The 20,383-nt window shown below is 40.4% G+C and overlaps 1 protein-coding gene across 2 annotated transcripts in view; it reads left to right on the top strand.

The window, feature by feature from the left end:
* LOC121280757 (WD repeat-containing protein 7) overlaps positions 1–20,383 on the top strand; it is a 767,874-nt gene that overhangs the window by 515,959 nt on the left and 231,532 nt on the right. For both annotated transcript variants that reach the window (XM_041192924.1, XM_041192931.1), the window contains one exon: positions 1,673–1,859. In XM_041192924.1, coding sequence (XP_041048858.1) covers positions 1,673–1,859 — 187 coding nt within the window. The remainder of the gene's footprint in view (positions 1–1,672; positions 1,860–20,383) is intronic.

Here is a 20,383-nt window from a genome sequence, read left to right as displayed (position 1 = left end):
CCAATGGTCCCACTCTCCAGCATCCATGAAATCTGGGAAAGGCAAAAGCAACAGATAAAGCAAAAACTTAAGCTCATTCTTGGGAAAATGAATTCTGGGAAATTCTTCTTGGATACCAAAAAGCAATTTAAAAGAAGTTCCAAGAGGCATATGAGCCAGCATTCCACCTATCTTTTTATTCAATGATATCAGCCCTGGAAATCTTTCACCTCCCTTATAAGCATTTTCTGCACTTTTTTAAAAAAAACATACCTTGTTCAAGTACTCTTATTGACAGAGGTTGAGTCTGTCCCTTCATTATTTTAAATGCCACAATGAAATTTCCCTGAAGTCAGTGCTTTAGTAAATTAAAAATATCTAGATCTCTAAGTATGCATGGCTGTCCTCTGAACCCTTTACAGGGCCGCTCTATTACCCACCATCTGAAGGGATTAAAAATGGACAAGGCGTAACCAAGATCTTGTATGAAGACAATATAGTATTTTACTGTTTTATATTAGATCATGCTAGCAGTACATCCCAGTACTTTATTAGGCTATACACTTTTAGATATTCATGCGCTGTAACACCCAGGTGGTTTCCAATGCAACACACTTTGTATAGAGCTCTGTATATTATATGCATGCATAATACTAGCCCTGCCATCTGCAGAACATTGCACCTATCTACATTAAATGTCATATGCCAGTCATGAGCCAACTCCTCCAATACTTTTAGATCAGATGTTAATTTTGTTTTTCATACCAGGTCTAACAAATCTTTGTGCCATCTGCTAACAACCATGCTGATTACCACCTTCACCTTAATTCAGAGAATTAATGCAGCTAATGAAAGCATTAATATAGATCATTAACAGTTACTGACAGTGCTACCAATCCCCAGTTACTTACCAATAATCCGCTAACTGATGCTGAGTTTGGGTTCCAACGGGATCACTCCACTCCAGACCTCATTACTGCATTGGTCCAAACATTGACATAAGGACTGGACTCCACGGATGAGAGTGACTGCCTTTGACATCAAGGCAGCATTTAACCAAGTGTGCCACCAAAGCATCCTGGTAAAACTGGCGTCGATGAGGATTAGAGACATTGAATGTCCATTGGTGATAGCCAAGGATGATGTTACTGCTGGTGGCAGCAAAAAAGAACTGCAGGTGTTCAGTTTTCCTATTTTGCTGAGTATTGGTGGTGCACAGCTCCCTGATTCATGTCCTTTTTTGGCTTTTCTGTTCTAAATCCATGGAATACTGATGGAAAAATACTGCTGAAGAGAAAGGGATAACGAGAGACAGAGAATATCAAAGCTCCCTTCCAGTAATGGATATTTATAATTTTGCAACAGATATTTGACTGGCATGGCCACTACTGACAAGTGAAAAAAAATGGTGATGGATATATCATATGTATGTACATTGCTTGGCAATAATGGCTCTACAGTGCTGCCAGCTTCCCAAATCTCAACATTAGCCCACTTGAAAGTAATTCTGCAGTTACTGCCATTTACATATTCGCCAATTGCCAATTTCTGCAGCATGTCTGAAATGAAAAATTTCAGTCTATGCTGTGGCTCATTAAAATTAAGTATACTACAGCTAAAGATGTGTGTGTATATTTTAGCTGTAATAATTTTCCACATGTTTTATTCTGACTTCTCCTATTTTCATTACCAGGCAAGGCTTTGACATTCCTCCTGCTGCAGCCTTCTAGTCCTAAGCTTCCAGCGCACAGCACAATCCGCAGAACTGCTATTGATTTGATTGGGCGTGGCTTTACTGTGTGGGAACCCTATATGGATGTGTCGGCTGTGCTGATGGGACTTCTAGAGCTCTGTGCTGATGCCGAGAAACATCTCACTAAGTAAGTAGAGAATTGAAAGAACACAAAACCTGAACAGTTTGAAAAGTGTGGTTTGATTGCAATGATTTTCCTCCATAACTGTGAGAAAAAAAATCCCATTCAGAAATCGGTGGTGTCCTATGCCACCCAGGGTTCAGAGGACTCCAACTGAAAGCTATACAAGAGGAGCACGAAATTATTTGGATCCTTTTCCTTCTTTTTGATGTAATGTAGTAACAACAATAAAAAAAACTCATAATATGAAGAACTATCTCAATGCATTACATAATCGGACAAAAGTTGACACAAAGTCAAAAGAAAGAAATATTAGAAGAGACCAAAAGCTTCTGAAAAGCACCTTTGAGTTTTTTTTACAGTAAGGTGCTATATAAAGCAAGTTGTTGTTGTAAAGTTTTATGTACCTGTGACCCTAGATCTTTGTGTTCACCTTATTAAGAATTTTACTTTAGCTCCTTCTCAGGTTTCCTTAAGATATACCAATTCACATTCTTTGGTATTGAATTGTGTCTGCCATTTACCTGTTCACTTTTTTATCTTTGTCCTCCAGTGATCTCCTTTTAATTTTGCCACATCCCATAATTTAAATGATCACATTTCGATGCAATTCTTGTACTGATATCCTGGGCACATCACTGCCAGTAGTCCATCAATCCAGGAAAATTCCAAAAGGCCTCATTGTTTTCTGATATCTGACCTCCCAGTTGTCTATGCAGCTGCATCCATTCAATGCCATGGATCTGATTTTATCTCCATCCAAGTAGATGATTTTGAATGAGTTAAAATCTCAGACCATGTGTCTTAACTTTAATAACAAGCCTCTCGAGGTGTTTCTTTAACATCCTGCAGGAAGTGCTGCTAGCTGCAGAAACTTGAGCTCCGGATTTCAGAGCTCGAGCAGCGGCTGGAGTCACTGTGGCGCACCCACAAGGCTGAGAACTACATGGATTGTATGTTCAGAGAGGTGGTCACACCGCAGGTTTGGAGCCTGGAGGCAGAAAAGTAATGGATGACCCCCAGGCAGTCCAGGCAGGTGTAGTGCAGGAGTCCCCTGGGGTCCCTCTCGCTAATTGGTTTTCCATTTTGGATACGAGTGAGAGCATTGGTTCCTCAGAGGAGTGGAGTCAGAGCCAAGTTTGTGGCACCATGAGCAGCTCGGTTGTACAGGAGCAGAGGACAAAGAAAGGAAGAGCAATAGTTATTGGGGATTTGTTAGGGGAATAGACAGACGTTTCTGTGGCCATAGACATGACTTCAGATGGTATGTTGCCTCCTTGGTGCCAGGGCCAAGGATGTTACAGAGCGGCTGCAGGACATTCTTCGTGGGGAGGGTGAACAGCCAGAGATCGTGGTCCACGTTGGTACCAATGACTTAGGTAGAAAGGGGAATGTGGTCCTGCAGACAGAATTTAAGGAGCTAGGTAGACAATTAGCAAGTAGGACCTCAAAAGTAGTAATCTCCGTATCACTCCCAGTGCCACGTGCAAGTAAGTACAGAAATAGGAGGAAAAGGCAGAAGAATGCGTGGCTGGAAAGATGGAGCAGGAGTGAAGGCTTTAGATTTCTGGGACACTGGATTGGCTCTGTGGAAGATGGCACTTGTACAAGCTGGACGGATTGCACCTGAACAGAGCTAGGCCTTGCAGGGCATTTTGCAAATGCTGTTGGGGTGCTTTGAACTAACTAGGCAGGGGTGTGGGAAACAGGAGAGAATATTAGAGAGCAAAACCAGGGTGCACGAAGTACTCGGAGTGACACGGAGCACTAGAATAGAGAATAGTAAGTTAATAGGTGGAGTCAGAGTCAAGGAGAAAGTCAGGAAGTCTAAATCAGGGTTATTTTGCATGCATGTGAATGCATGGAGCATAATAAATAAGATTGGGGAGTTCCAGGCACAGATTGCCATGTGGAATTATGAATTATGAGACCTGACTCGAGGAAGGGCAGGACTGGGTGTTGAATATTCCTGGATACAAGGTGTTCAAAAAAGATAGGAAAGGAAGAAGAGGAGGAGGGGTGATGGTATTGGTTAAGGAGAGCATTGCAGTGCTGGAGAAAGAGGATGTCCCAGAGGGTTCAAGCACAGAATCAATTCAGTTAGAGCTAAGGAACAAAAAGGAAGCAGTCACATTGCTCGGTGTAGACTACCAACTAGTGAGAAGGATGTGGAGGAGCAAATCTGCAGGGAAATTATGGAGAGGTGCAAATATTATAGAGTAGTTATAATGTGGGACTTTAATTACCCGAGTGTAGACTGGGACAGTGGTAGTGTAAAGGGTGGAGTGGGGCAAGACTTAGATTGTGTGCAGGAGAATTTTCTACAGCTTTATGCCTCCAATACAACAAGAAAGGAGGCGCCGCTAGACCTGGCTTTTGGAAATGAAGTGGGCCAAGTAGATCAAGCATCAGTGGGGGAACATTAGGAGAGAGTGATTATTGTATTGTAAGGTTTAGGATGACGGTAGAAAAGAACAATGCGCAATCCAGAGTAAGAATAATTAACTGGGGGAGAACCGACTGCAATGGGGCAGATGGACTGCAACCAAAGGTGGCGGGAAAAACTGTAACTGAACAATGAGCTACCTTCAAAGAAGAAATAGCTTGGGCACTGTCGATGCATATTCTCTCAAAAGGGAAAGGTAGGGCAAACAAATCCAGAGCTCCCTGGAAGAAAAGGGGGATAGAAATTAAGATAAAGAAGAAAAAAATGTGCTTATGACAGGCTTCAGGTAGAAAATACAATTGAGAACCAGGCTGAATACAGAAGATTCAGAGGAGAGGTGAAAAAACAAATAAAAGAAGGGAAGAGGGATTATGAAAAAAGACTGGCAACCAACATAAAAGGGAACCCCAAAATCTTCCACTGGCATGTTCATAGTAAGAGGGTGGTAAAAGGAGGAGTAAGGCCAATTAGGAACCTAAAAGGGGATTTACACATGGAGCCAGGAGCTGTGGCTGAGCTGTCCCTACAAGGGTTCAAAATTGATAAGGAGAAGATATTAGATAAACTGTCGGTACTTAAAGTTGGCAAGGCACTGGGACCAGATGAGATGCAGCCAAGGATACTGAAGGAAGTAGAGTGGAAATTGCAGGGGTATTGGCCACAATCTTTCAATCTTCCCTAGACTCAGGAGAGGTACCAGAGGACAGGAGAATTGCAAACATTATGCCCTTGGTCAAACAAGGTTGTAAGGATAAGCCCAGCAATTACAGTGCAGTCAGTTTAACTTGGGCGATGGGGAAGCTTCTAGAAGTAATTATTTGGGATAGAATTAATAGTCATTTGGAAAAATGTGGGTTGATTAGGAAGAGCCAACATGGATTTCTTAAGGGAAATCACGTTTAACTCACTTGCTGAAGTTTTTTAAAGAAGTAACAGAGAGGGTTCATGATGGTAATACTGTTGATATAGTGTACATAGACTTCCAAAAGGCGTTTGTTACCATACCACACAACAGACTTGTGAGAAAAGTTATAGCTCATGTTTTAAAGGGGCCAATAGCAATGTGGATACAAATTGAGTAATAGGAAACAGAGAGTAGTGGTTAATGGATATTTTTAGGCAGGAGGGAAGGTTTGCAATGGAGTTCCCCAGGGGTTGGTATTGGGACCCTTGCTTTTCCTGATATAGATTAATGATCTAGATTTTGGTGTTCAGGGAACAATTTCAGAGTTTGCAGGTGATACAAAACGTGGAAGCATTGTAAACTGAGGAGGACAGTGTAGAACTTCAAAAGGACATAGTCAAGTTGGTGGAGTGGGCAGATAGGTGGCAGATGAAGTTCAATGCAGAGAAGTGTGAAGGTGATTCATTTTGATAGGAAAAACATGGAGAGACAATACAAAATGAAGGATACAGCTCTAAAGGGTGTGCAGGAGCAGAGGGACCTGGGTGTATATGTGCATAAGACATTAAAGGTAGCAGGACAAGTGGAGAGAGCAGTTGATAAAGCATACAGTATCCTAGGCTTTATTAATAGGTGCATAGAGTACAAGAACATGGAGGTTATGCTGAACTTGTATAAGATGCTAGTTAGACCTCAGCTGGAGTATTGCGTACAGTTCTGGGCACCACACTTTAGGAAGGATGTGAACGCACTGGAGAGAGTGCAGAAAAGGCTTACAAAAATGGTTCCAGGGATGAGAAACTTCAATTACGACAATAGATTTTAGGGGTTAGGACTGTAGTCCATGGTGAGGAGGAGGATAAGAGAAAATTTGATAGAGATGCTCAAAATCATGAGGGGGTTGGACAGAGTAGATAGGGAGAAACTGTTCCTACTTGTAAATGGATCAAGAACGAGAGGGCATAGATTGCAAATGATTTGCAAGAGAAGCAAATGTGATGCGAGATACAACTTTTTCACACGTCAAGTGGTTCGAGTCGGGAATGCACTGCCTGGAAGTGTGGTGGAGGCAGGTTCAATTGAGGCATTCAAGAGGGCGAGAGATGATTATTTGAATAGAAACAACGTGCAGGGTTACGGCGAAAAGGCAGGAGAATGGCACTGAGTCATGCTCATTTGGAGAGCTGGTGCACACACAGTGGGCCAAATAGTCGCCTCCTGCACCATGACAATTCTGTAACTTTCTAATCTAACCTTTCTAATCACTCTATATATTTCTTTTCTAAATTTTGGCTTCCTTTGCCTTTTTTTAAATAAAAAATTGCCCTCAAATATTGAATGGCCAGATAGTCACTGGAGAAAACTATTGTGGATCTGTTACTCTGCCCAGTGAGGGAATTGCTTTAAAATCCTCAGCGTAATTACAAGATAACTGTAGCATCCTAGGTTAATGGCAGCATATCGTGATGTTAATTTACCAGATTCACAATGCCAGATTCAGCAATTTCTCAAATGTAATCTCCCTTGTTGTCAACAGCACAACATGTTTAAATGAAATCATTACTTTGGGGGGAAATTAGTGGAAAAATCATAGCACTGTTAGCATTTTGAACTTCTGTTGAGAAGGAAATTGCTTTAAAGTTGATATTTATATTCATTTTTCAAAATAACAAGTTGTTAAAAGTATCAAAGTATAATATTGCATTCTTGCCAGCCAAACCATTTGTGAGAAAAATGTAATCTTCGCGAATCTTCAGATTTTTAGCATCTCTAATTTTAAGCTGACATTTTAACGAGCGCTTTTGGTAATTCTTGACCTGATATAATTACCCAGTGATGATTTTTTAGATATTGAATTTCCAAGATTAAGAAACAGAAACAAATTCAGTGATGAATGAAACCACTCTTTTGCCACTGGCCTGATTTGTTCAGGGATTTATGTATTTTTTTTATCACTTGGAAAACACATGCATTGGTATAAGTCCAGGGGTGTTATCATAAACTGTCCTTTTTGTCAGGATATTAATATTGTTAGTTTGCAATATTCCATTATGACATTATCACTCCGTTATTGCAGAAACTGAAGTGCAAATACTATCCACTGGTAATCATTATCTAGTCAGCAACCTGAGGGAGGATGTGAGCTTCGAATTGCTGAGTGATTGCATCACTCAATGTAGATATACCACATAAATGATTCTGACTCGCTGTGACCCCTTCTAATATAGTTACACTAGGAGTGTAATCTTTCAACGTTTATTAGAAAGGGGCTAATGCAAGGCAGCACAGTACGCTTAGCACAGCTCGAGTTAGAGATGAGATGTGGTTGCTGGTTGGAAATTAGATTTTGTTAGTTAATTTCTTTTCCTCTCTGCCCAGCAGCAAGCTTATGTCAGAAATTAATATTTCTACCTTCTCTCAAAGCATGGTAATTAGCTCGCTGAACTAGTGATTCAAACATGAGGTGTTTTTTAAAAGTGTATCATTCAGCATGTTTTAGCTTCCTGTAATAATCACCTAGTTTCCAGTACTGTTTCTTCTATGATTGTAACTGTTGCTAAGATGCTTTGTAGCAGTATGTATGCAAAATTAATGTTGACAGCAACAGATGCTCCTAGATATTAAAATTGCTGGGAAGAAAGACAGAAAGGCTTGCACCTGTGTTAAGGGCTTAATTTTACGTGCATGTTTCCCGCGGGTGGGGGGAGTGGGGGGGGGGTGGCGGACGGTAGGGGGGTGGCGATCCGGGGATTCTAGACTTTGGGCTCTTCTCTTCAGCAGCAGCCCCAGTAGCTGCCCCTGACATCATCTTCGTGCAGCTGGGACTGATGAAGTTGCTGGCCAATCAGATTGGCTGGCAGCTCCAGAGGGTGGGACCTCCACCTCAATGCAGGGCAGAAGTCCTAGTCCAACCCCATTAGTCCTCCCCTGAGTGTTTACGGCTGCAGAGTGGGCTCCACACCGACGTGGTTTCCAACTGGGGCATGCCGTCCACCTCCTTCATCACCACCACCACCACATATTATTCTGCCCAATGTCTTTCATGATTACAGGTCGTTCCAAAGCACTTTACAGCCAATGAAGTGTTTTTGAAGTGTAGTCCCTGTTGTAAAGTGGGAAACGCAGCAGCCAATTTGCACCTAAAGTCCCACAAACTCCCATGTATTAATGAGCAAATAATCTGTCTTTCTCCCTAGTCTGTTGGTGAATTTTAATGTTGGCGTGGAACAGTGTCAGGTAAGATCCAGGAGATCAAAGTGATTTGTACTAAGATTTTAGTTCAATCTGGATTCAGATTGCACCTTAATTTTACATTTATACTGGACAAGTTTTCAGTTTAAAATGAAAGCCAGTATTAAATTTGCACCCTAAGGTGCAGCCAATATCTGTGCCCTAAAAAGGACGTGTTACATCAGAAAAATAATCTTTGCCCATTGTCTTGGTCAAACAGAAAAGTAGGAAAATGGGGCTTTTCCTGATAACATAATAAGGCACGCAACTTTAATTCAGCTTGATTCTTTTGGAAAAAATTGTTAGAATGTATTTATAATTGCAAAATATCCTAACAAAAATCTAACTGTAAAACTATATCAATGACTTGGATGAAGGGACTGAATGTACAGCAGCTAAATTTTCTGATGACAAAGATACACAGAAAAGCACGTTTTGAAGAGTACACAGAGAGCCTATAAAGGGATATAAATAGGTTAAGTGAGTGAGCAAAAATTTGGCAGATGGAGTATTGAACTGGATTTTTGTGGAGTCAGGGAGACCCCGCAGACTTTTAAAAGCGGTGGCCGGGACCCAATTCTGGGGTTCCTGGCCCCATTCCTGGTGTTTTCAATTTTGGTCTATGTAGGATAAGGGTGCGGGTCATGAGCCCTCACCCTGCACTCCCAACCTGGCTATCTCTATTGCAGCGATAGGCTTCTCCTATCCTGCCACAATTTTCATAGACCCATGCCAGCTTTTCTCACCTCAGAGGTGTCGTGAACCATAGTCTGAATGAGGGAAATTTTTGAAAGCTAAAATCAAAGGGACTTATCCATGCCTCCCATGCCAAGCTATGCCCCTTTACTCACCCCTCAGGGCCCCTCATATCCTCCATGCCAAGCTATGCACATCTATCCACCCTCCATGGCCCTTCATATTCTCCATGCCAACCTATGCCCACACACCCTCTTGTCAAGATAGGGCACTTCCATGCCCATTCACCCAGAATACAGAAACAATGAGCCCTGTAGTAACAATAGCATGTGTAGAAAATGTTATTCGCTCATAACTTTCTACTTTAAAAAAAACCTGATTTTTCTACAGCCCTATAAAAATGTCAATCATCCAGGCCTATAAAGTCTCAATAGCAGAAACTGCAAGCATTTGATACTTCTTTATTTTGTATAAATAAACATCGTGGGTGGGATTTTCAATTCATTCCCAAAGTCAACAAACCTTTTGCTGGTCTGTCAAATTATCTGTCCTGCCCGTAAAGATTCCTGCAGTGGGTGGGACCTGAAAATTTAGGCCTGTGTAATTGACAGAATAGTTCAGAGGAAGAGCTGTCAATCAAGCAAAATTTTCTGTTGGGTGCAGCTGTTTCGACAGACTAATGGATGCCTGGGATCTCGGCCAAGATTGCATAATGAGACTTGGTTGAAAGTCCAGCATGCAGAATTGAAAAGTATATAGTGTCAGGAATACTTAGTTCAGAATATATATGTTTTAGAATATAACTTGTGCTTTAAGGAATTAAAGTTTAACTGTAGAGAACTGGGGAAAGCCCAATTTAAAATTGGTAAACATCTGACGTGAATGCAATTCAAACAAGCCAAAGTAAATTATAATTCAAAGAATCGGTCATGTCTGTGGAAAGGCTGGGCCATGTTCAGTTAAAGTACTTGGCATTTCTTAGTGCTAAAATTACCCACCTTGATTCACTTTTACTGGCACTTTTGCAGCTGACCTTTTTGTTTTTTTTAAAAAAGGATTGATTCCTGGTACTGGTGACTTGTAAGGATAGTCTAGTACAGAAATTTGTCTCTTTTCACCTATCCAGATTTGGAATGAGTGTTAGCAAAATATATTGTAAAGCTGAGTGTGGACATCTTAGATCAAGGCTGTAAGCATCTGATTATATGTTGGACATCGACAATTCTTGTCAGTGCATAAAACGTCTACCCTGGTAGCAATCTCTCAATTTGTAGCTTCTAGTGAATCGGTTTGGTCTCCAGTTTGAGATGTATTTTTTTTCTGATGTTATCAGTGAAACTCTTCAAAAGGCTGCAGTCATTTCCAGATGATGGAATTCACATCAGTATAGAAAATGGCATTCAAATGAAGATGCTCTGCAGCTAATTCAGATTTTGTGAGAAATATGGTGCCTCTTTAAGCAACATAGACCATTCATCTATATCATTAACTTAATTTTTCTATTTTAATCAACAAATAAATTTTCCTATCACACAAAAAATCAGTGGACTAGGTTTTGCCATTGAACACAATTCAGCTAAATTTATTTTTCTGTTAAAATTACCATTTTCTGGCCTCCAGTGCATATTTGATGTGTGTATTATGTAGAATAAAAACATGTGGCATTCTTTGATGCTTCAAAAGATGTTTGATTTGACTATCTGCAACATGAAAACAGAAATACAGTTATTTGCGCTGAACTCTGTTGCCTGCAGCTTGCAGCTAGTCACTAAAGAAATCGACCTGCATGACCATAATGCAATTGGAAAGTTAGATGCTATTTTATGAAAATTAACCAAAAAGGTGTTGGATTCAGAATTCATTGTAGGTGGCACCTTGTAAATAATATCCATGTTTCTTCATCTTTCTTGTTGAAATCAGGTCATATCATTTTCCATTTCACTAATGCTTTCTGTAGTTATTGACATTAATATTGCAGATATAAAAACAAAGTGAGATGGACCAAACTCAGTTCTCATCCAGCACTGATGTAGACATTTCTTATGTTAATGCCTAGAGCAATGCTTTGAGTATTTAGCTTTGGTTGCATATTGTGGTGTCTCACACACACATAGACTGAGAAAAACATCACCTTGGTCCTCAAATTTTCTACATGCCATTCTCTATATCGTATTACCCAACTCATTGAGCTTATTCTCCCTTCTATTCTGCCCACTCACAACTTTTGATTGTTGGTACTGTGCTATTAGCTACCCTTAATGGAATGTGATGCTTTGCCTTCCTCTGTGACCTTTGATGGGCATGTCACCCTCCATAAACAAAACAGTGCTTCTTTATAATCCAAATACACCTGAGATACTGAGATATTAATACCATAATGTTCAATCCATACCAAATACTTTTCAGAAAATAAATTCTACTTGTCAGTTTATATGATGTAGATACACAAGTGTTCAAAAACAACTCCAACAACAAGTGAAGAGGGCATGAGTACAGTGCATACTTCCACCATGCTGTGTTAACTCAATGTTATTACAATTACCGAGCTTTTCCTTGAGACTTTTCCCTGCATGGTTGTTGCTCTATAACTCCAAAGCTGAAAAAGAAATATTTTGGTTAAAAGCTTCCATCTCACTTCAGACCAACCCATGCCCAAAACCTGCTCAGAAAACTCTGCTCACATTTTGATAACTGTGGAAAATTCCACCATAGCGGGTAAGACAAACACATTAAAAATAATCAATAACATTCCAAATAAACAACCCACAACATTCTTTCTTAAAAAAAAGGTCAATTTGCCCTGTCTCTCAATCTTAACGGATCCTTCAAAAAAAATTTCATGATTCAGATCTACATCTCCACTAAAAACTGATCAGTTCTTCCTTGAACCATAACCTATCTGTATACCAGGTTTGAAATACATCTATTAGTTTTTGAGCTGTATTATTCACAGACAGACAGACAACAAACAGGTGAAAACTCACCTTCAGTTGCGGAGTTAAAAATATTGTGAGATACATATACATGTAAAATGTAAATGTTTGGCTGAAAATTAATGATATATCATTTTGTCAAAAGCTACGATAGAATTTAATAAGTATGGGTCATGTCTTGGTATACATTCAAAATTGAGAGCCCAAGGTCTGGAAATTCATTTGCATTGCATTTTTTTTCTTGCGATACCTACAATTTCATTATTAAATGTTAATATCGAAAACTGCTGTGCTATTCCAATCTTGTCAACCCATATGTGCTAAAGAACCACCTACATTTTGGAAGCACAAGGGTGTGGCCACAATACATCATAGTGGGTGGAGGGAGAAAATAGCTGAGTGAAGGAGAGGTTTTGCAATCAAATCCTGCTTTTTCTCCTTTCTAGGTGTGTTCAAGACAAAAATGATTATGGCCTTGGGTGTTTCTTCTTTTAATCTATACTATAGTACAGCCAAGAAAATTCCCTTTAGTATTTGATGTAAAACGTGAACGCAGATGGCAAAAAAAGAAAGGCTGTTTATAGGAATGGCTGTAACACGATAAGGCTTACCTTGAAAATCAGATAGCTGCTTGTTAGATACGTATTTTGTAATGATGTTGTTTGTTCGTTTGCATTGCATTTTTCAATCTGTTAGTTGAGGTCGAGCGGTCAGCCCTATTCTGCTTCTGATTCCCATACTTATAGTGTAATCCTCAGCACAGGGTGATGCTTTTGCTTTGCTGCATTTAAACCAGACAAAATTAAAACCTAATTTCTGAAAACCTCAGCATTCTTAAATTTTAAAAGCTACATCTTGCAATCAATGTTGCAAATTGGTGAATTTACCTGAAAAAAAATTTTGCTTTGCAATTTAATCACTGCTGTGTGATCCTTTTGACTTAGTGCATCAGAAATTAATATTGAATGAAACATTTCATTTATTATGTGTATTATCAAGATTCACTTCAGCTGTCCATAGTATAAGAATAACATTTAAACTGGGAGTGCAATGAAATGATTTGAAGAAGAAAACTGAAGATAAAAGTGTTAAGGAAGTAAAACCTGTAATCAGAAAACTGTGTTGATTAATTTAAGCTAGTTTAGCTTTCAAACACTGAACTTTTACCTGTCTATATTCAGCAATTTGCTCAATTTTCACACACTAGAGTTAGATGAAGGATCTTTTTCCCTCCCACCACCATCACCCACCCGCACCCCTGCCCTCACCAACTACCAATTCCTAACACTCAAATTGCTGCGTTTTTGACCTGTCAAAATAACCTGCTGTACAATATTTCAGTAGTAGTTTGCTGGGTTGCTATAGTGTGGAAGGTCATTCTATAATTGTATGATACATTTTCAATCAATATTATTGGGTGAGAGAGATTATTGGACCACATATCAAAGTGAAGCTTTAAAAAAGGTTTCACAAATGGACATTCAATTATTGGCATGCTAAGCAGTAGAGGATCCACATATAGAAATATTCGATTTTGCTCGCATTCCAAATGCATTTTAATTATATGGAAACTATGTAAAAAGCAAAATTAAGTATCAGAGGAAGTGTAAAATGAGAACATCAGGTAAAAATTTTAAAAGTTACCTGTTGGTGATGCTTATTTAATAAAATTGTCTTAGATTTAAAGGTCTGTACCTTTAAAGTTGAATATTACATTTCTGTTTTGAAATTTTGAAATGATTACTGTAAAATCCAATGATCTTGTCAGTATAGAAGTCATAATTATGACTTTAATGGGTATAGCTGCACAGAAGCCTTGTGCTCCTAAGTTCCCTGATTGCAAAAATGCACCGCAATCATTCAACTTGTGCTTTAGATATAGAATGCAATATGGTTGATTTTTAGCACATAACTGATTCACTGCTATTTATCATTAGTCCTACAATGCCAGCAAGATACCAGATGGTAGCATCAATGCAATCAAATAGCTTGGATGTGCATTGTGCCAAGTGACAACACTATGGTTGTAAGTATTATTATGGGGATTTAAGATGGCCAGACCAGAAGAATGACAACAGATGTAAATAAATGCCCAGTTTTACTGACTTCTTCACATTGACAGATCAGATAGGATATGAAAATAAAAACAAAAAACTACGGATGCTGGAAATCCAAAACAAAAACAGTTACCTGGAAAAACTCAGCAGGTCTGGCAGCATCGGCGGAGAAGAAAAGAGTTGACGTTTCGAGTCCTCATGACCCTTTAACAGAACTGAGCAGTTCTGTTCAAGGGTCATGAGGACTCAAAACGTCAACTCTTTTCTTCTCCGCCGATGCTGCCAGACCTGCTGAGTTTTTCCAGGTAATTCTGTTTTTGTTTCAGATAGGATATGCCCAATGTCCAGTTGACTGATCAGACACTGACCTCAACACTTATCATTGGGCTTCTTGTTCATATGCTTGTTGTTTGAAAATGAGCACTATTATGGTACCATTTAGTCATTGTTGCACTAAAGAATGGGAATATTTAAACATTATTTAACCTGTTTAGGAATTCCTTGCAGCGCTTCTAAAGTTCAAGTTCCTCAAATTCAACCTACTACTAGGTTGATAGAGCTCAAAATTGAATATTGTGACTTTAATTTCAAGTTTTTTATTAAGGGACTGGAATATAGACCTTTCTGTACTAAAAACTTCAAAATTATGGGCAACCTTGATGGAAATAAAATACATCAATTGCAACATGCCAATAAAATATAGTTTTTGGTTCCTGTGCACTGCAATAATGGTTCTGCAAATCACAGTCAACCTCACTTCAGCTGATAACCTGTTTCGCACAACCTGCTTTTCACTTGGCAGGAGTTAACAATGAAAAACTGTTAAAAAAAAAAAATTCCTGCCATGCAGTTTATTGTAATAGAAGTTTGATTGTAATGTAAATTGTTTCATACTGGTTTTAACATGCTGAGGTGAGCTGACGTAACAGCTCTTACATTCAGTAATCATATAATTTGGGCTGAAACATATTATTTAGCTGAAGTATTCATATAGGTGTAAACAAATAAATCAGATAAGAGTATCGGCCACTGGAGGCTACTTCACCTAGCCAGTTTTTCATATTTCTGTCTCTATTCTTCCCCTCTAGCTATTTACACTCTGTTATGCTATTTCTGTCATCACACCCCTTTGTGTTGCCTGCTTCTGCTATTTCTATTTCTATCACTTCTGCTATTTAACCCTCTTTGGTGCCCCAAGCTAATAGTTTACAGGGTAATTTTATTTCTTCCACTGTGTGTGTGCTTTTATTCCCATATCTCTTTCCCTTGTTTTTTAGAATGCTGTTCATCCATAGTATCCTTAAGATCTGAAACATTGATTGACCTCTGCCTCTCCATGGATGTTACCTTATCTACTGAATATTTCCAGTTTATTTTCTTCTGTATTAGTTTTCAGATTAAAGATGCATTTACACTACAACTGCAATGTTATTATAAAGTGATTAGGCTTCACTAATAAGTTACCATTTGAATGTAACTAAAGCCTAAACTTGGAGCTTAAATCTGAAACCTGAGAGAAACGGAGTAAAACTCTGTGCAGAATCAGGGCAGGTTTTAACTTATGAATTTTATTCCATAAATTTAGCATTGGTGCAAAGAAGTATTCACTTTGTGCCAAAACTAAATCTATAGAACCTAAGATGATGTGTTTCAATAAAAAATGGTTCTAATATATAGGGCTGGATTTTACACCTCACCCCACACTGGCGGGTGTGTTTTTGGCAGCGGGGGAGGGAGGGGGTGGGTCCTTACATGCGTACATACGAGCAATGGAAGGCCCACATTCTTCCCACCAAACCCTGACCCACTCCCCATAATACACTTGGTGGGCTGGTGCCAAAATCTGCAGCCGATCCACCATTTTTTAAAAATTAATTAGTGGGCAGCTGGTCTTGTTATCAAGCCAATTGACCCGCACTTCACTCTGCCACTGCATAAATTGGTTGGTGTGGGCAGGAGTGGGGAGTCTACTTTTGAAAAAGAAATTTGGAAAGGCAGGATGGAAGTGGGGGATAGCATTCTGGGGTTTTCTTTGTGCATCAGGGCACCCTCATCCCCAAAGATGTTAGTCCTCTTTGTTCCCCCCTGCCTAACCCCCAAAACCTCTCCCTAAACTGCCCAATCCCTCTCTTCTCTAAAAGCCTGGGACTTACCTGACTCGACGATCCATTGAAGTTCTTTGTGGGACGTGCTGGTGCGCTGGGACTGCCAAAGCTTCCATGCAACCAGATTGGCTGGCAGTTCTCGAGGGCAGGACTTCCTCCCAGTGAGAGGCATAATTACCACTCTCAGCCTGTTTAGCCTGCCAGCAGCGCATTATCACTGCGCACGGGCTTTTCTTACGCCTATCAGCTGTCAGTCGACTTTTGTAACCCCTCATCCCCCGCAAATTTCATATTGTCTGTTTACTTAATAGAACTCTCTACTCAGCAAACTGGTGACAGGGTGGGTTGAGGCATAGTGGTATTGACAATGAACTGGTATTCCAGAGACCCAGAGCATTATTCTGAGGACCTGGGTTCGAATCCCAATGCGGTAGATGGTGAAATTTGAAATCAATAAAAATCTGGAATTAACAGTCTGATGATGACCCCGAAACCATTGCCATTTTTCGTAAAAACCCATCTGCTTCACTAACGTCCTTTAGGGAAGGAAATCTGCTGACCTTACCTGGTCTGGCCTACATGTGACTGCACTTCAATGTGGTTCACCTCTGAGCAAGGGCAATTAGGGAATGGGCAATAAATGCTGGCCTAGACAGTGACGCCACATCCCATGAATAAAAAAATAATAATAATAAGCAAGTTAGGATGGTGAGTGGCTTGGAGGAGAACTTCGAGGTGGTGGTGTTCCTATGTACCTGCTGCTCTTGTCCTTCTAATGGTCGTAGGTTTGGAAGGTGCTGTCTGAGGAGCCTTGGTGAGTTTCTGCAGTGCATCTTGTAGATGGTACACATTGATGCCACTGTGTCAGTTTTGGAGGGAGTGAATGTTTATGGCTAGGATACCAACCAAGCAGGCTGCTTTGTCCTGAATGATGTCAAGCTTCTTCAGTGTTGTTGGAGCTGCATTCATCCAGACAAGTGGGGAGTATTCCATCACACTCCTGACTTGTGCCTTGTAGATGGTAGACAGGCTTTGGGAGTCAGGAGGTGAGTTATTTGTTGCACGATTCCTAGCCTATGACCTGCTCTTATAGCCACAGTATTTATATGGCTAGTCTAGTTCAGTTTTTGGTCAATGGTAACCCCCAGGATGTTAACAGTGGGGGAGTCAGTGATGGTAATGCCATTGAATGTAAAGAGGCGATGGTTATATTCTCTCGTGCTGGAAATAACCATTGCCCAGCACTTGTGTGGCGTGAATGTTACTTGCCACTTGTCAGCCCAAGCCTGGATATTGTCCAGGTCTTGCTGCATTTGGGCATGGACTGCTTCAGTATCTGAGGAATCGCGAATGGTGCTGAACATTGGACAATCATCAGCGAACATCCCCACTTTTGATCTTATGATGGAAGGAAGGTCATTGATGAAGCAGCTGAAGATGATTGGGCCTAGGACACTACCCTAAGGAACTCCTGCAGTGATGACCCGGAACTGAGATGATTGACAACCACAATCATCTTCCTTTGTGCTAGGTATGACTCCAGCCAGTGGAAAGTTTTCCACTTGATTCCCATTGACTTCAGTTTTGCCAGGGCTCCTTGATGCCACACTCGGTCAAATGCTGCCTTGATGTCCAGGACAGTCACTCTCACCTCTCATATTAATGCCCCACTGCCACCAACCTCTTTCTCGCCCCTCCATCAACCTCCCTCACATCCAACTCTTCTACCCTCCCAAATCCCCATCCAATCCCCACCCTCACCCCTTCCCTTCCCTCCACTCCACCTCCTCCTAAGCCTTCAGCCAAACCTCCCCAACTCCCCTCCCCCAACACTGCACCCTCCCCAAATTCCATAATTGCTCAACCTCCCAGCAGCATCACAACAGCAAGTGAAATTGACCTGACAGACTGGCTTCATAAAAGCCTGAAAGTTCAGATTCTTTTTTTTAAGTCAGTTTGTCAGATTCTAAGCTCTGGCTGCTCAGCGTGGATGACAAGAACTCAGTTTAAATACCAAGCCAGCTCCCAGGCCCCGATGTTTGGAACCGTCTGCACAATGCCGCCGCCGCCGCGCGCCCCCCCCCCCCCCCCCCCCCCACTCCTCCCTCTCCCGGGCCCTGGTTGGAGGTGCCAGAGCAGTGCTCCAGCAGCACTATGTCCCTGATAATCAGTAAGTTTGCTTTTTCTTTGCTTCTAATTGTTGGCACAGTGAAAAAGAAGGACGTGGCATAAAGTGTCAAAAAATGAAGTCCATTCTAACTTAAAATAAGCTGTAGAACCTGCAGAAAGTGAATTAGCATAGGACAGTAAAGCTCTGAGAACCTGCTATAATGAGCTATGTGCTGTATTTGATCAATGAAGAGCTGTAAACGGTGAATGTTGCTTGAGTTGCCGCATTACATCATAGTCCCTATAGTGCTTTAATTTTATAATTTATGCTGGAATATTTAATATTAATGAAATGGTTCCAGAACCTTGCATTGCAATGTAAGCAGCCTCCTTGTAAATGTTATATCACAAAAATTGCTAAGTTAGTTGCCACAGTCAGTTTCCATTTTTAAAAAAGACTACTTAATCCAACAAAAGGCTATCATAAATATATTTAAGCCTTAAAATGTGATTCAAAGACATAACGATATGTCTCATATGTTGCGCTTTCAAATAAAGCTGCTTTTTCAACCACTGCAAACCACCAACAACCCCCCCACCCCCCGCTTAAAAAAAAAGCTCTATGTGCTATTTTACCATAAAGGAAATGGAGTAAACTATGATAACAGTAAATGCAAAACAAATAATCAGAACATGAAATTTTAAAAATAACACCATTTTCTATAGCATGTTGCAAAACATTTTTTTTCAAAATAGATTTCAGCATTTGCTATTGTCACAAACTTCGATTTAAATGTATTCACACAATAAAACTACTTTGGGACCAAAAACCTACAGACCTTGGATCCCAATGCAAATGTCAGATCTACCCACAAGTGACCTCTGAAGCCAGCCCTACCAAAAGTTGCGAGTTCAGGACGAGGTCATCTTAGGATTGGTGGATGTCTGTTTCACAGGTGGTGCATTGTGGTCATTCGCCATGATGAAAAGTCTTGACTGAGTGTGCCGAGTTTGGGGGATGGGGCTAGGGGTAATTCTTCATTTTCTGAGTGAACAAGCAAACTCGGCACTCACAGCCAGGATTTTCCATCATGGCGATTGGCCACAGTGCACCACCTGTGAGGCAGACACCCACCAATCGGGTCACCTAAGGGTAGATTCTGACATTTGCAATGGGATCCAAGGTCTGCGGGTTTTTGGCCCCCTAAGTGGTTTGATTGTGCATTCATTTAACTTGTGGTTTGTGAACATAAGCAAATACTGAAACATATTTTGAAAAAGAAACAATATTGCTTTGTAGGGAAGCTAAAAAGTCCAAAAATGTTACCTCAATTCTCTGAGTTCCAGGCCACAATCCACGTTGTCCCATATCCACAACTTGGCAGTCTGCTTTCACTTGACTAAATGCTTATCAGTTGTTTTCCAGGCACATTCCAAGCAGGCGTAGTGCCCCTACAACCTCTCCAATACATTCTGCTGACCTTTTCTGAGATTGTGATTCAAATCCCAAAAAGGCCAGTTGAAAGATCAGAGGAAGAACAGGTATACCTGGATCCTGGCCTAATTTGTACCCCTTCAGTGCTATATATCATGGGGCTGTGCGAAAGCTTGAAAATGGCTCCTCATTGCAGTCCTTGTTTTGTTTAGGGAAGTCAGGGTTAAAAAAGCAATTTAAAATTCATGATGTTCAAGTCAGAATTTTACCCCTAGATGGCACTTTAGTAACTGCATTGAAAGATGCATCTTAAAGTTGAATGATCAAATTCTGATTTTCTTTCTCTCTCTCTTTCTTCCTCTGCACACGTATCACTTATGTTTTTTTACTTGCCCCTTGTCTGAATATTTGTCGAATTTTTTCAACAGCTGGAATGAGGTTTAAGTCCTGAATTTTTCATGCACTGTTTTTCTGGGAGGAAGAATGCCTCCTGATATTTTATAAGGCCTACGGGGTGAATTGATTGTGAATGTGGGTCTTCATTTTTAGCATTAATTAACAGAACATCACAATTTTGCTTTTCCAATGCAGAAAATTAATCACAATGTTTGAAA

Source organism: Carcharodon carcharias, chromosome 1, assembly GCF_017639515.1.
Source record: "Carcharodon carcharias isolate sCarCar2 chromosome 1, sCarCar2.pri, whole genome shotgun sequence".
Classification (NCBI taxonomy): Eukaryota; Metazoa; Chordata; class Chondrichthyes; order Lamniformes; family Lamnidae; genus Carcharodon; species Carcharodon carcharias.
Note: the sequence above shows the minus strand (reverse complement) of the source record. Positions and strands in the feature narration are given on the sequence as shown.